The 11,945-nt window shown below is 42.2% G+C and overlaps 1 protein-coding gene across 1 annotated transcript; it reads left to right on the forward strand.

Annotated features, from left to right (window-relative positions):
* On the forward strand, positions 1-5,995 carry LOC134458771 (uncharacterized). The gene is made up of 5 exons (XM_063211172.1): positions 1-38; positions 566-658; positions 2,156-2,239; positions 2,793-2,882; positions 2,990-5,995. The coding sequence occupies exons 2-5, from the start codon at positions 570-572 to the stop codon at positions 3,810-3,812; spliced, it is 1,086 nt and encodes a 361-aa protein (XP_063067242.1). The 5' UTR covers positions 1-38; positions 566-569; the 3' UTR covers positions 3,813-5,995.
* The last annotated feature ends 5,950 nt before the right edge of the window (positions 5,996-11,945 follow it).

The raw sequence follows: 11,945 nt of genomic DNA on the forward strand, positions 1-11,945 counted from the left end.
ACAATAGTCTCATCGACTGTTTTTCACTCCAGAACTCGGTAAGAACAACAATAGACTATTAATTGTGTGTTAGGATATGCCCTACAGTTCTGCTAGCCTGTCGTTTCATTCTGATTTATTTTCTGGTTGGCTATGTTCTTATCCTATCTGCCAACAGCTTATTGTTGCCTATAAAAAACATGAAATAAGCTACACAATCGAAGTTGACTTGTTTCCATGGGTAAATGTAATTGTATTAGGCCTACGTATTGAATAGTGACAACATTTTGCAGGACGAAATTACATCTACAATAATTTCATCTGCTTTCTTGAGAACAAAAGTGAAAGTAGGCTAAATGAGTGTAAGAATCCAAGTCATTTCCGCGCAGCAGGGGCGGCTCCGCGCACAGCTTGAACAGTGCGTTTTGGACTTGACAAAGCGATGTTTTGTTTTTGTTTCAAAATACAATCACGCCTCACGCAACAACTATAGGCTAGTATTGCACATTACTGTTTGCGGGAACAGGTCTGCCGAAAGCCTAGTCTTTTACAATGTGTTTCATGTGGTCTATTCATTTATTGACAGGAAGATGGCTGTGTGTCTGCGTATTCCAAAAGAAATACCTCCGTGCTTCGAGCGTGGAGACCAGGATGACTGGCCTGGATGGGAAGACATCAGGCATGTTTTACAACATTCTTAAACTCATACAAAAACTAGAAATGCACTCAAAGAGTGCAGACCTCACCCAAGGAAGCTGTTTGATAGAACATTTGACTATGTGACATCCTTAAAAATAATCTTTCTGCCTTCTTTTTGGGGAGTTAGAAACTCGAATATCAAAATTCACCCTATCCTGCACTGGTGTAGAATCTTTAAAGGGACACTGTGTGAGATTTTTAGTTGTTTATTTCCAGAATTCATGCTGCCCATTCACTGTTACCTTTTTCATGAATACTTAACACCAGCATCAAATTATAAGTATTCATTATGACTGTCTGGAAAAATTGCACTTTTCATACATGAAAAGGGGGATCTTCTCCATGGTTCGCCATTTTGAATTTCCAAAAATAGCCATTTTTAGCTGCAAAAATGACTGTACTTGGACCACACTGGAAAATATTTGTTTAATACTTAGTAAACTTTCATGTTAAGATCAAATTTGGCAATAGGCAGCCCAATTTCAATAAGCAGCATAGTTGCAGTACCTTTTTTGACCATTTCCTGCACAGTGTCCCTTTAAAGTGTTCTGGTTCTGGATCAATTTTTTTTTTTTATCCATAGCCTATCCGTTCAGGACTTTTTGAGTTATCCTGCTGACAAACAGACAGAGAGACAAACCAATGCGACCAAAAACAAAACCTTTTTTGTGGAGGTAATAATCATTCACCGAGAAATCTAAGTAGGCCTACTGTGTATCTATACTGTAAGTTGGTAGGGGCCTACAAAGCTTATCTAAGCAAGCTTGGCTATTACAACGTCACATTTGTTTGGCATTTTCATTTTTCTGTGGTTCCTGTTCATGTTTCAGTATTGTAATAAGTGTAGGCAACATTTGAAGAGCTCTTTTCCAAAATGCCATATCCACAATTTTTTTTATTTTTTTTAACTTTTTGTATTTATTAATATTGGAATTGACTGTTATCTATCCTATCATCTTATAGTCCTATCATCTTTGTGTGACTTCTTGCCATTCAAATGTTTTTAGAACATATAAAAATGCATTTTGCAATGCAATTCAATGGAATGCCGCATACAAAAAGTTCCCAACATTCTACAAAATGGATATATCTCATTTTGGAAAAGAGCTCTTCATTTTCTATTCTGCCTCTGTGTTCCGTAACCCCTGAGGACAGCCTGGGGTCAATGGCCAGGGTTGCCAGATGAGGCTGATGATTTCCAGCTCAAAAAATGTTCAAACCGCGCCTAGAAGCACAAAATCCCGCCCAATTCTATTGATTACTATGGCAAAAAGTGTGCGGGTTTTTCTGCTAAATGCAATTTCTAGCCGCACACAGCCATCCTAAGCAGCCCAATTGGGAGGGAAACTTAACTTAACTACTGTGATTTAAATAAGATGAATACTCTCTCTACAAGCAGAATGGAAAATAACTGTTCTAAAAAAAAACCTTGGTAGGCTACATGGGCCTAATCAACTTTTACTGTCTTTGTTTTCAGGAGGGACTTGGAAATGGTTGCTAAGGAACTACAAGACTATCATGGCGATGAGGAAGTTGACGCAATGGGATGGGATGAATACGAGTATGTTTCACACCAACTCTAAACTCACATGACTTTACATTACACATAGCAAAAGCCAAAGCAAAAGCCGCTTTAGCCAAACTCTCTAGGTCGTCCTCAGATGAGCCTTCTATCGTTGCTTCCAATCATCCCTCCATACATCTTTCCAATTCACTGGTACTCTGGGTTCCTGCGTCCTTCTTAAGTATGTCCACAATAACAAAGCAACTTTGTTATTTAGTAGGTGCAGGGTATCGTTGCCTTCAGTCCTTGTCTTTGCTTGAATTGCATGTGTGTATGAAATGCGCTATACAAATAAACCTGCCTTGCCTTGCCTATGGGTTGCCAAAGTCTCTGCTTCTTCTGGACGGTCCATGGGGCCTGAGAAGTCAAATCAATTGTCCCCATTTCAACACAGTTAGATCACTCACGTGTTCATTAACAGGAATGATGGGATTAGGGAAATGAAATGAGGATTGTAACAAAGTTTACACATCACTCTCTCCATAAACTTGCACAGCACAGTTGAAAATTGAACCGAAGTTTACAGATTGTCTTTACATTTCTTACTCAGAGCGGGGCTGGCTGACATGTGTAGTGAAGAGGAGCCTGGATCGGAGGAGTCATCATCTGACGATAGGACTGATACTAGCCGGTTTCCTGCGTAAGTAAAACTTCAGTGCAACACATGCAGTTTTGCAAACCACTTATGGCTTACGTAATAGTACATGTCAGCTTAGTATGTTCACCTTTACTGTGTTTTCTTTACAGGAGGAAGAGGGTGTTTCACTTGCACGATAAGTTGTCAAAGAAAAAGAAACCTCATCTATCTAAAGATGAGGAGAACACCAAGGTGAAGGTGGGCTTGCTCAACGTTCGATCACTCAATAACAAATCAGGCCGAATCCGGGCACTCATAGAAGAGAGGAGCCTGGATATGTGCCTCCTCACAGAGACCTGGTTAAGAGACAACGCTGATAATCTTCTCAGAGACGCTTGTCCTCCAAACTTTCGTTTCCATCATAAGGACAGAGCGCAGGGTAGAGGTGGAGGGGTCGCTAGCTTGTTCTCGGATGAGTTTCAACATGCACGCATCGATGGCCATGCAGAAGCTGCCTTTGAGTGTCTAGCTGTAGAGCTGCTTCACACAGGCTGGGACCAGTCAGTCTTGGTCATCAATGTGTACCGACCCCCGAGACAAGGTCTGAGAAACGTACTGGATTTCTGCAAAGCGTTTGGCAAGGTCTTTAGGGACAGCTCTAGACCATACGACTGTGTGCTGGTGGCCGGGGATTTCAATTTCCATTTTGAAAGGGAGAACAGAATCAGCAATGCCCTCTTTAAAAGTTTCCTCTGGCTATATGGGCTGGATCAGCATGTAGACAGACCAACACATCAGTCAGGTCACACCCTCGATCTCGTCTTGACCACCAATGTGGAAATCTCAGATCTCAGCATTGAAAACGATAACATTGCTGACCATTACACTGTATATTCTAGAGCCAGGCCAAATATGTCTTTAGACAGGCACCAATGGATGAACTCTGCAAAGGCAAGATTGCGACGATATCTGAGACAATTAAGACAAAGATAGATCAGTCTAATGCTGCGTCAAGACCAATACAAGGGTGACCTTTGCTGCCTGGTAGCGGAGGTAGCTTAAGAGGTTTTGCCATGAATTCACTTTATTTGCTCTCGACGTGACATTGGCATGTTTGATTAAGATAATTACATAACAGCTCTGGCTTGACATGATAGGAACATTTCAATTTATTTTTGTCTAACCTCGCCACAGCTTATTACCATAATATTTGCTTGGCTCTAATCGTTGAAATTCGCTCTGGTAGCCCAGTTCACTTACCCTCCATACAGAAATAATTACTTCCGTCGACACATACTTTAAAAAATGCACTTTGATGAGTAATACCAAAAGTCTTTCTTACTTACTTAACTTTACTGTTACTTTTCCTTGTAAACTTTTTTTTGCTTTTTTATTGTTTTATTGTTACAGTGTACTTATGTGGTCAATGACTAACTATAGCCACAACCATAACTTCTAGACATAAAATTAGGGCTGACGGCAGATAATCATTAGTTGACCAAAAAAAATATTAGTCGACCAAATTCCATTGGGCGATTAGTTGCAGGGGGGAAGGGTACAATGGACTTGCAGCAGCCTTTCCCACTTCAATGGGTGTCTGGAGTTTGCTGTCCCCTCCCTCTGTCCCTCTCTAATGTTAATCTAATTTTAGTGTCTGAGTTTAAGTCTCCCTTACATTATTTAATTTGTTACCCTTTTCCTACTGTATTGCACTCTTGTGATGCCTAATTTCACATACTTTGATTTATTAGCGCCACACGGTGCAACATAAGCCTGTGGCATGGTGACAAATTCCTTAACTGGGCTAACGCTAGTCACGATTTAGCATTGTTTTCATTCATTTTCTCATGAGTGGGAAGAACAGCTCTCACCACATGCTGATCCTTACTGTTTCTGTAACCTTGCAGTTGTGTGATTATTTTTGATCACTTTGTCAATTTTGTCCATTTTGAAATGGCAGTATGACCCTGGCAACTTACCAATTTTAGCTAACTTTTTTGTAGCTGAACTTAGCTAAACTAGTTTTGCCAGTTCACACTGAGTTCAATGAGATGCATGCTAGGTTTCGATACATGTAAAAATTATAAATCTTGTTACTAATCTAGAGATTTTATCTTGTAAATCATCAACTCTATTGTGTGTAATTTGTTGTACTGTGTACATAGTATTGGTTACTAGCCTGCTAAACCAGCCTAAATGTGAGATTGGATGTGTAATTTAGTCTGGCCCCGATGAATAGTACATCCGAAGATTGTTGATGAGAACAACCCGTTGTCTTTCAAACCGTGCCTGTGCCTATAGGACGGCGCTCTGACAAGTCAGCGCTGTCTTTCTTGTTGATGTGCTTTCCCAACGTTGCGAGCTTCGTCGTCACTCCCTCAAAACTCTGCCCGCTTTGATTCAAAACAAATCTCTGCGTTGTGATTGGTTTGCCAGATTCTTGGCAAGCCTGGCAGACCACTAAAACGATGCGAGGCCAGACCACTTGCAGCCAAAAAATGTTGGCATCCAGCCGGTGGCGCTGGTTTACTAGGCTAATTGGTTACCCCTGTTTCTGTAACCCTGGTAAAGAGGAGTGGGAAGGACAGCTCCCACCCCATGCTTATCTGTACAATTTCTGTAAATGCATGAAGTGTGGATAATCTGTGTCAGCATCACTCATTCATCTCCACCATATCACAACACAGAGTAAAACAAATGACCGGTTACACAAAGCCACAAAGGTTGTAGTGTTTAGATGAACCAGGAAGTAGTTTGTTTGTCACAGGTTACTCCCAGCGTTAGTGGTAAATGTGCATAAATGTGGCAGCCAAGCATTAAAGGTGAAACTTCACAGATGTGTATCCCAGATGTGTCAAAATGGGGGGGCCTTTGAAAAATTCTCCCGAGTAGTCGATTAGTCGGAGTAAATAACAGCCACTTGTTGACCAACAAAATCCTTGGCCGAGGACAGCTCTACATGCAAGCATCCAAATCGATATGTCAGCGTTGCCAGACTATTTGTCAGTATAAGAACATTTCTGAATGGATGGTATTCCATCAGTACAGTACAGTATGTTGTGATATATCCTTATTTTGGTGACAGGACTGTGTGCATGTGTAGCATGTAATATAGGCTATTCATTGTATCAAATGAAAAGGGGCTGTGTATTGTAGCATGTATAATAAGTTATTTTTTATTATTATATGGTTGTGACGTCATCTGTCGAATGCTCCATTCATTTCAACAGGGCTCCCCAACGTTCGGACGTCTGTTATTTTTCGATAACGGACGGGTTGGTCTATAACAGACCGCTGTCAATGGCAACAAGACTTTTCACTGCTAAAGCGACTTTTCAACAAGACTCTAATCAGCTGCTGTGATAGACAGCACCCGTTGTCCTGGCTACCGCTGTCAATGGCAACAAGACGTTCACTGCTAAAGCCACTGGCTTGTATACAAGTCAGTGGCTAAAGCGAATGTTTCATATCACTCCGCAGGGGGTCCGGTCTTTTGTCACTCTAATCAGCTGCTGTGATAGACAACACCTGTTGTCCTGGCTAGCCTACCTAGCTGTTGCCTAGCGGTGTTCCACAACGGCACTGTTTTGTTTTGCGCAGCAACAATCTTAACATTAAATAGGTCTAAAGAAATGGCCCCGCATGTGTGAATCATTTATATCCATATAATAAGCGGGTTAACTTTCGGCGAGTCGGTCGCTTTGTGGAATAGCAGCACTTCAGAGAGAACAAGACCCCTCCGCTCCGCGTCGGGGTCTAAAGATTCTCTCTGTTGTGCTGCTATTCCACGGTAGCGACCTTCTCGCCGAACGTTAACCCTTACTTAACTACAAAGGGGTGGGATTCAATAAACTCTGTTGTTCTGCTGTTCTGTTTTTGTGTGTTAAATGTTGTAAATTGTTCATTCTTCTTGCATGTCTGAAATAAATTCAATTCAATCAATCTGTACTCATGAGATGGAGCCATATTTGAAGTCATTGTGCGAGTTTTGTGTTTTTGTGTTTTGGTAATACTGTGTTATAATAACGGTTATGGGGTTATTAGCCCAGTTACAGTGTAAACAGTGGTAAAAGTACATACAGTGTTGCCAGATTGGGCGGGTGCCCGCACAATTGGGCTACTTTGGATGGCCGTCTGCGGGAAAAAACGGGAAAAATTGGCCATTTGGCGTTTTTTTAAGCCGTTTTTGGCCCATAGAAACCAATGCAATTTGTTGAAATTGGGCGGAATTTAGCGCATTTTGGGTTTTTTTGAGAACCTTTTGTGAGGGTTTTGATCAGACAAATCTGGCAACACTGAGTACATACAGTACCTCATCAAGGTAGAGAAAACAACTTATTATTCAGTGACTCACTGCAGGACAATCAATGCTTATGTAATACGGTGAAGGTGGTCTGCTTCACCCAAAATGTTCCCCATGCAGGGTTTACCCAATCAATGATCCAAGAGGCATGTGATAGAGAAAATTAAAAATAGTTTTATTATTTACAATAAATATGACAAAAAAAGAAAGAAAAAGGATTGAAACTGAGGCTGTATGGGCAGCAGGCTAGTACATACACAGTGGGCTCCACCACTATACTACCCTAGTTGACCCCAAACCCAGTTCTGGTAAATAGTGAAGGCACTAAATAGTGAAAACCACACAACTCAGTAATCCACAGCAAACCACTTTACACGCAATACTATTTTGTGCTGACACACAAGGACCCTTGCTATAGGTATGCTCAAAAGTGGAGCTAAACAGTTCTGCTACCCAGAGCCTCAGTTCAACAAAAAAAGGAACTAGAAAGATAAAAGTAAATCTGGCCATAGACACAGAAAGACTATTTAAAAGCACTTGGCTTGGAGGTAATTTACGGAGAGGAGAAAGCGGCACAAACACTCAGGTAGCTGCACTGGTTCCGCTGTAACAACCCAAAAACACACACATCAGTTTACACATACATACACAATGGCCCTCATTTATCAAAGCAGCGTACGACGAGAATCATACGTACGTCGTGCGTACGTTCTTTTTCTACGACCAGTTGGTATTTATCAAATCTCATCGTAAGCGCAGGAAAGATGAAATCCTACGACTGCTCTCAGAGGGTGTACGCCGTTTTCAAGTTGGACTTGAGATGACTATGATCACCAACTTGAGCAGCAGTTGTAGCGCAACAACTCATTATCATAAATATGTGGCCTACATAATTACAAAATGTTTTTACGTTGTATATTTTGGCTATAAGCCAACGTCTACCTGTTTGAATTGGTGCACCCTTTCTGAGAGCGCTCCGTTAATTTGGCATAGGAGCAAGAGACTTCTAATTTGTGATTTGACGTGATGTGTGAATATTTGTGCAATATAGGCCTACAGCCGCGAAATGTGCCTTCAGTCGTGGGATGAATGACCGACGTCCGTTCTTTTCAACAGCTGGGAGTTCATGCGCACATCAATCAATAACCTACAGACAGTAGCCTAATAATCTCCCGGTTGAGTTTCAACGTTTGATCGCACACACCTACTATCCGAATATAGGCTACACCACGTGTGTGTCCTATAACATTTTATAGTCGTCCACTCCATAGGTGGTAAAAGGGTTATCCGGTTGAAGGACTGGAGCGCTGGAGAGAAGCAGGGCGCACATGAGCGCGAGAAGGATGTAGCGCACTGGACATGTACAACTCTCCTTCCCCAACCAATTGTTTGGGCACTGTTTGTTGGCCAGTTTCACGTAGGACCCTTTTCTTGACCTCGTTTACAAAAGATAATCATATTTAATTTTCATATATTTAAATAATATTCATTAAAAATATATCATTATGTCTACTGTAGTCAATCAAACATTTCATTGTGGGCTAACCATCATTATTTGGAAATCAATCTCTACCCCTTCCATATTGAGAACCGAAACAGTGTTGACTACTGTTGTTGATTATTTCCACGTGTTATTTTGTTGTCTACCTCGCGTAAAGCCTAATTTCAAGCTGTCAATCAACCAGAAACGTGGATGTTTTAGCCGGTTTGCGTCTCTCCATGTCGCAAACTCAGGGGTGCGGTCTCCTTCCCGCCAGTTTAGAGAAGGTGTGATTATTCTAATTACGATGGTTTTCAGACGCTGGATTTATCAACAGCCGCTCGCTCTTACGATGAGATTGGAGAGGTACACATGTTTAGTAAATCTCACGTGAGCCTCGTCGTACGACAAGATCTGCGCTCATTTCTGCGATGGTTTCTACGCAAGTTTGAAAAATGAGGGCCAATGCGTTTAGGGCATTCACATTTTTGTTATTCATTTGTACACACATCATTCACATTCATGGCATCCTACGATGGGTAAAACGGGTTAAGTGTGTGACGTTGGGCAAGCTAGAGGAGGTTACAAAGTTAAACACTAGATACCTGCGACCGCGGGCTCCTAGGTGCACTTCTTTTGGTGGCGTGGGGGATGCAAGTCAAGCACACGAACGCTTCCCCTGTTGCATTTAAACACAGACGTTCCGGTTTTATCACTTGTATTTTCATGTTATTCTGCATCTGCTGTCTGGAATTTGTACTTTGTTCTTTTGTATTCCTCACATATTACCTCGGACCTGTTAGCAGAGAAGGTACCAGAATATAGCACCCTGTAATCAAACAAAACAATCACTCCACAATAAATAACTAATCCATGCAACTGTCGACGTCCCCTAGGGCACATGAAGCAATTTACGTATATGTTTTCCTGTTTGTGTGATTGTCTTACTTTTTAGGTAAGCAACTTTGCTGCCAACAAAAGCTCTTTTTCGCTGTTAAGTTTCCTCGTTGCTATAGGCTACCAAAAATAACTCAAGAGTGATGAGGTTCGAAAATAATGATGACTTATTTTTAACTGTCAAAATGGCACTGCTGGGGTCAGGCATGTACGCACGCACACACACTTAAACACACACACGCACACACAGGCATGGTAGAGAGACATACAACTATTTCAACTGCCACCACATGCATGCATTCCTTCAGTAAATAGTAAATAAAAAAAACGTCACATCATAGCTCTCACCCATTCCCAGAGTCCCGAGCGTGCGTGCATGTGTGCGTGCGTGCACCTTCCTCACTGGATGTCAGTGGAGGCTGTTCCATGGGAAATTACTGTCCTTTAAACCATTGACGCCTAAGGCACCTGCAAAAAAGGGTGCTGAATGCTTGAGCCATTTAAAAAAAAGCTGCCCTCAGCCTATAAAAACCTAAATATCTCAGCTTCTGAAGCACATAAAATATGCACTAAGTTGCATTTAAACGCTAAGACCCTCATCTTTCATTAGAATGTGTTCATTCATCTCAAATAAATGAGAAATTTTTAATAAAATTGTCTCAAATCACATTAACCTGAATGTTGCGTAATGCAGCTCCAGGCGACAGGGCCAATGTTGCGCAACACCAGGCATCAATGGGTTAAAGTGTATGTGTTTGATGACGGTGGAAGTCAAAACAGGAAGGTGAAGACAAAATGTGTGCGTGTGTGTGGGCAACGTACGTGCGTGCACGCGTGTGTAGAGAATAGTGCATAGTGCGTGAGATTGTGAAGGAGGAGAATGAAGTAATAATCAATTTAGCCACAAATTGCACACTAGGCCCTTCCAATACATCTCAGAGATAACTAGAGGGCAAAACGGCTTACAAAAGAGTGGTGACAACAGGAGAAAAGACAATCTCTATCTCTCTCTCTCTCTCTCTCTCTCTCTCACACACACACACACACACACACACACACACACACACACACACACACACACACACACACACACACACACACACACACACAGCATTGACCTTGTATGCACGCACGCACGCACACGCACACGCACACACACACACACACACACACACACACACACACACACACACACACACACACACACACACACACACACACACACACACACACACACACACACACACACACTTCCGTCCCCCAGAGATAATGACTATGGAAGGGCTGCTTTTAGTTAGCAGGCTGGCAGCATCCTATACTTGCGTGTCCACAGGCCTGTAGAGGGAGGCTGCCTGCCTATTGATTTGAAACAAAAACGGTGATTGCAATCACTCCAGGCTGGAAGGAGGAGGACAACGGCCAACGGTGAAATGTGAAAGCCCAACTGGGAAACTCCAACTCCCATTGTCATTGTGACACAGCACTCCACAGCACACAAGTGAACGAAATTGCATTTATGCCTCACCCGTAGAGTACACACACACATACACATAGTGTCAAGAGTCTGACCTGGGGCTAGGGCAGCTCAGACATTAGTGTAGTACGTAGATAGTCACAAAACCCGTTTGTTTGTTTGTCTTGTTTTTGTTGTTGACTGGGGTTGGAGTGTATGGATGAGTGTGTGTATTGTTTTGCGGTGGGCCTGTCATACCCCGAGTTTTGCATTTCACCATTATTGTTGCCATTTTCACAGGCGGAACACTCATTGCAAGAGAGCCAGGTCAACTCTTGATAGTCCCCACCTGTGTTCAGTAACCTCACACTAGTAAGCGGTTAGGGCGTCAGACTTGTAGCCCAAAGGTTGCCGTTTCGACTCTTGACCTGCCAGATTGGTGGGGGGAGTAATTAACCAGTAATTAACCCTGAGCATGGTGCCGTTCCGCCTAGGGGTGGTACGGTTCACAAAATTCACGGTTCGGTTCATATCATGGTGTCAAGGTCACGGTTTTCGGTTCTCTACGGTTCTTTTTTTTTAGTTCATGATAAATGATGCACTGGGAATATTAAACAATATTTATATAACTGCAGTTATAAAGTGATGTATAGGCTTATAATAGGCTTATTGTATGTGAAAATGGTGTGATTTTAATTGTGTCATCCTCTGATTGGTCTTATACGCTAATGTTTTAATCAGAGAGACTGGATAAGATACTCCTAGAATGTCTGTTTTACATATTTTTCTGGGCAGTACATGAATTGCGGTTTGCGACGGATTGCACGGTTCGGTTCGGTATGTGTGTGAATTGTACGGTTTCGGTTTTCGGTGCGGTTTGTGCCATCCCTAGTTCCGCCACACTGCTCCCTCTTGGGCGCCATTGGGGGATGCCCCCTTGCACGGGTGAGATATAAATGCAATTTCGTTGTGTGCCGTGTGTATGTGTGTGTG

Source organism: Engraulis encrasicolus, chromosome 11 (assembly GCF_034702125.1).
Source record: "Engraulis encrasicolus isolate BLACKSEA-1 chromosome 11, IST_EnEncr_1.0, whole genome shotgun sequence".
In the NCBI taxonomy this organism is placed as follows: Eukaryota; Metazoa; Chordata; class Actinopteri; order Clupeiformes; family Engraulidae; genus Engraulis; species Engraulis encrasicolus.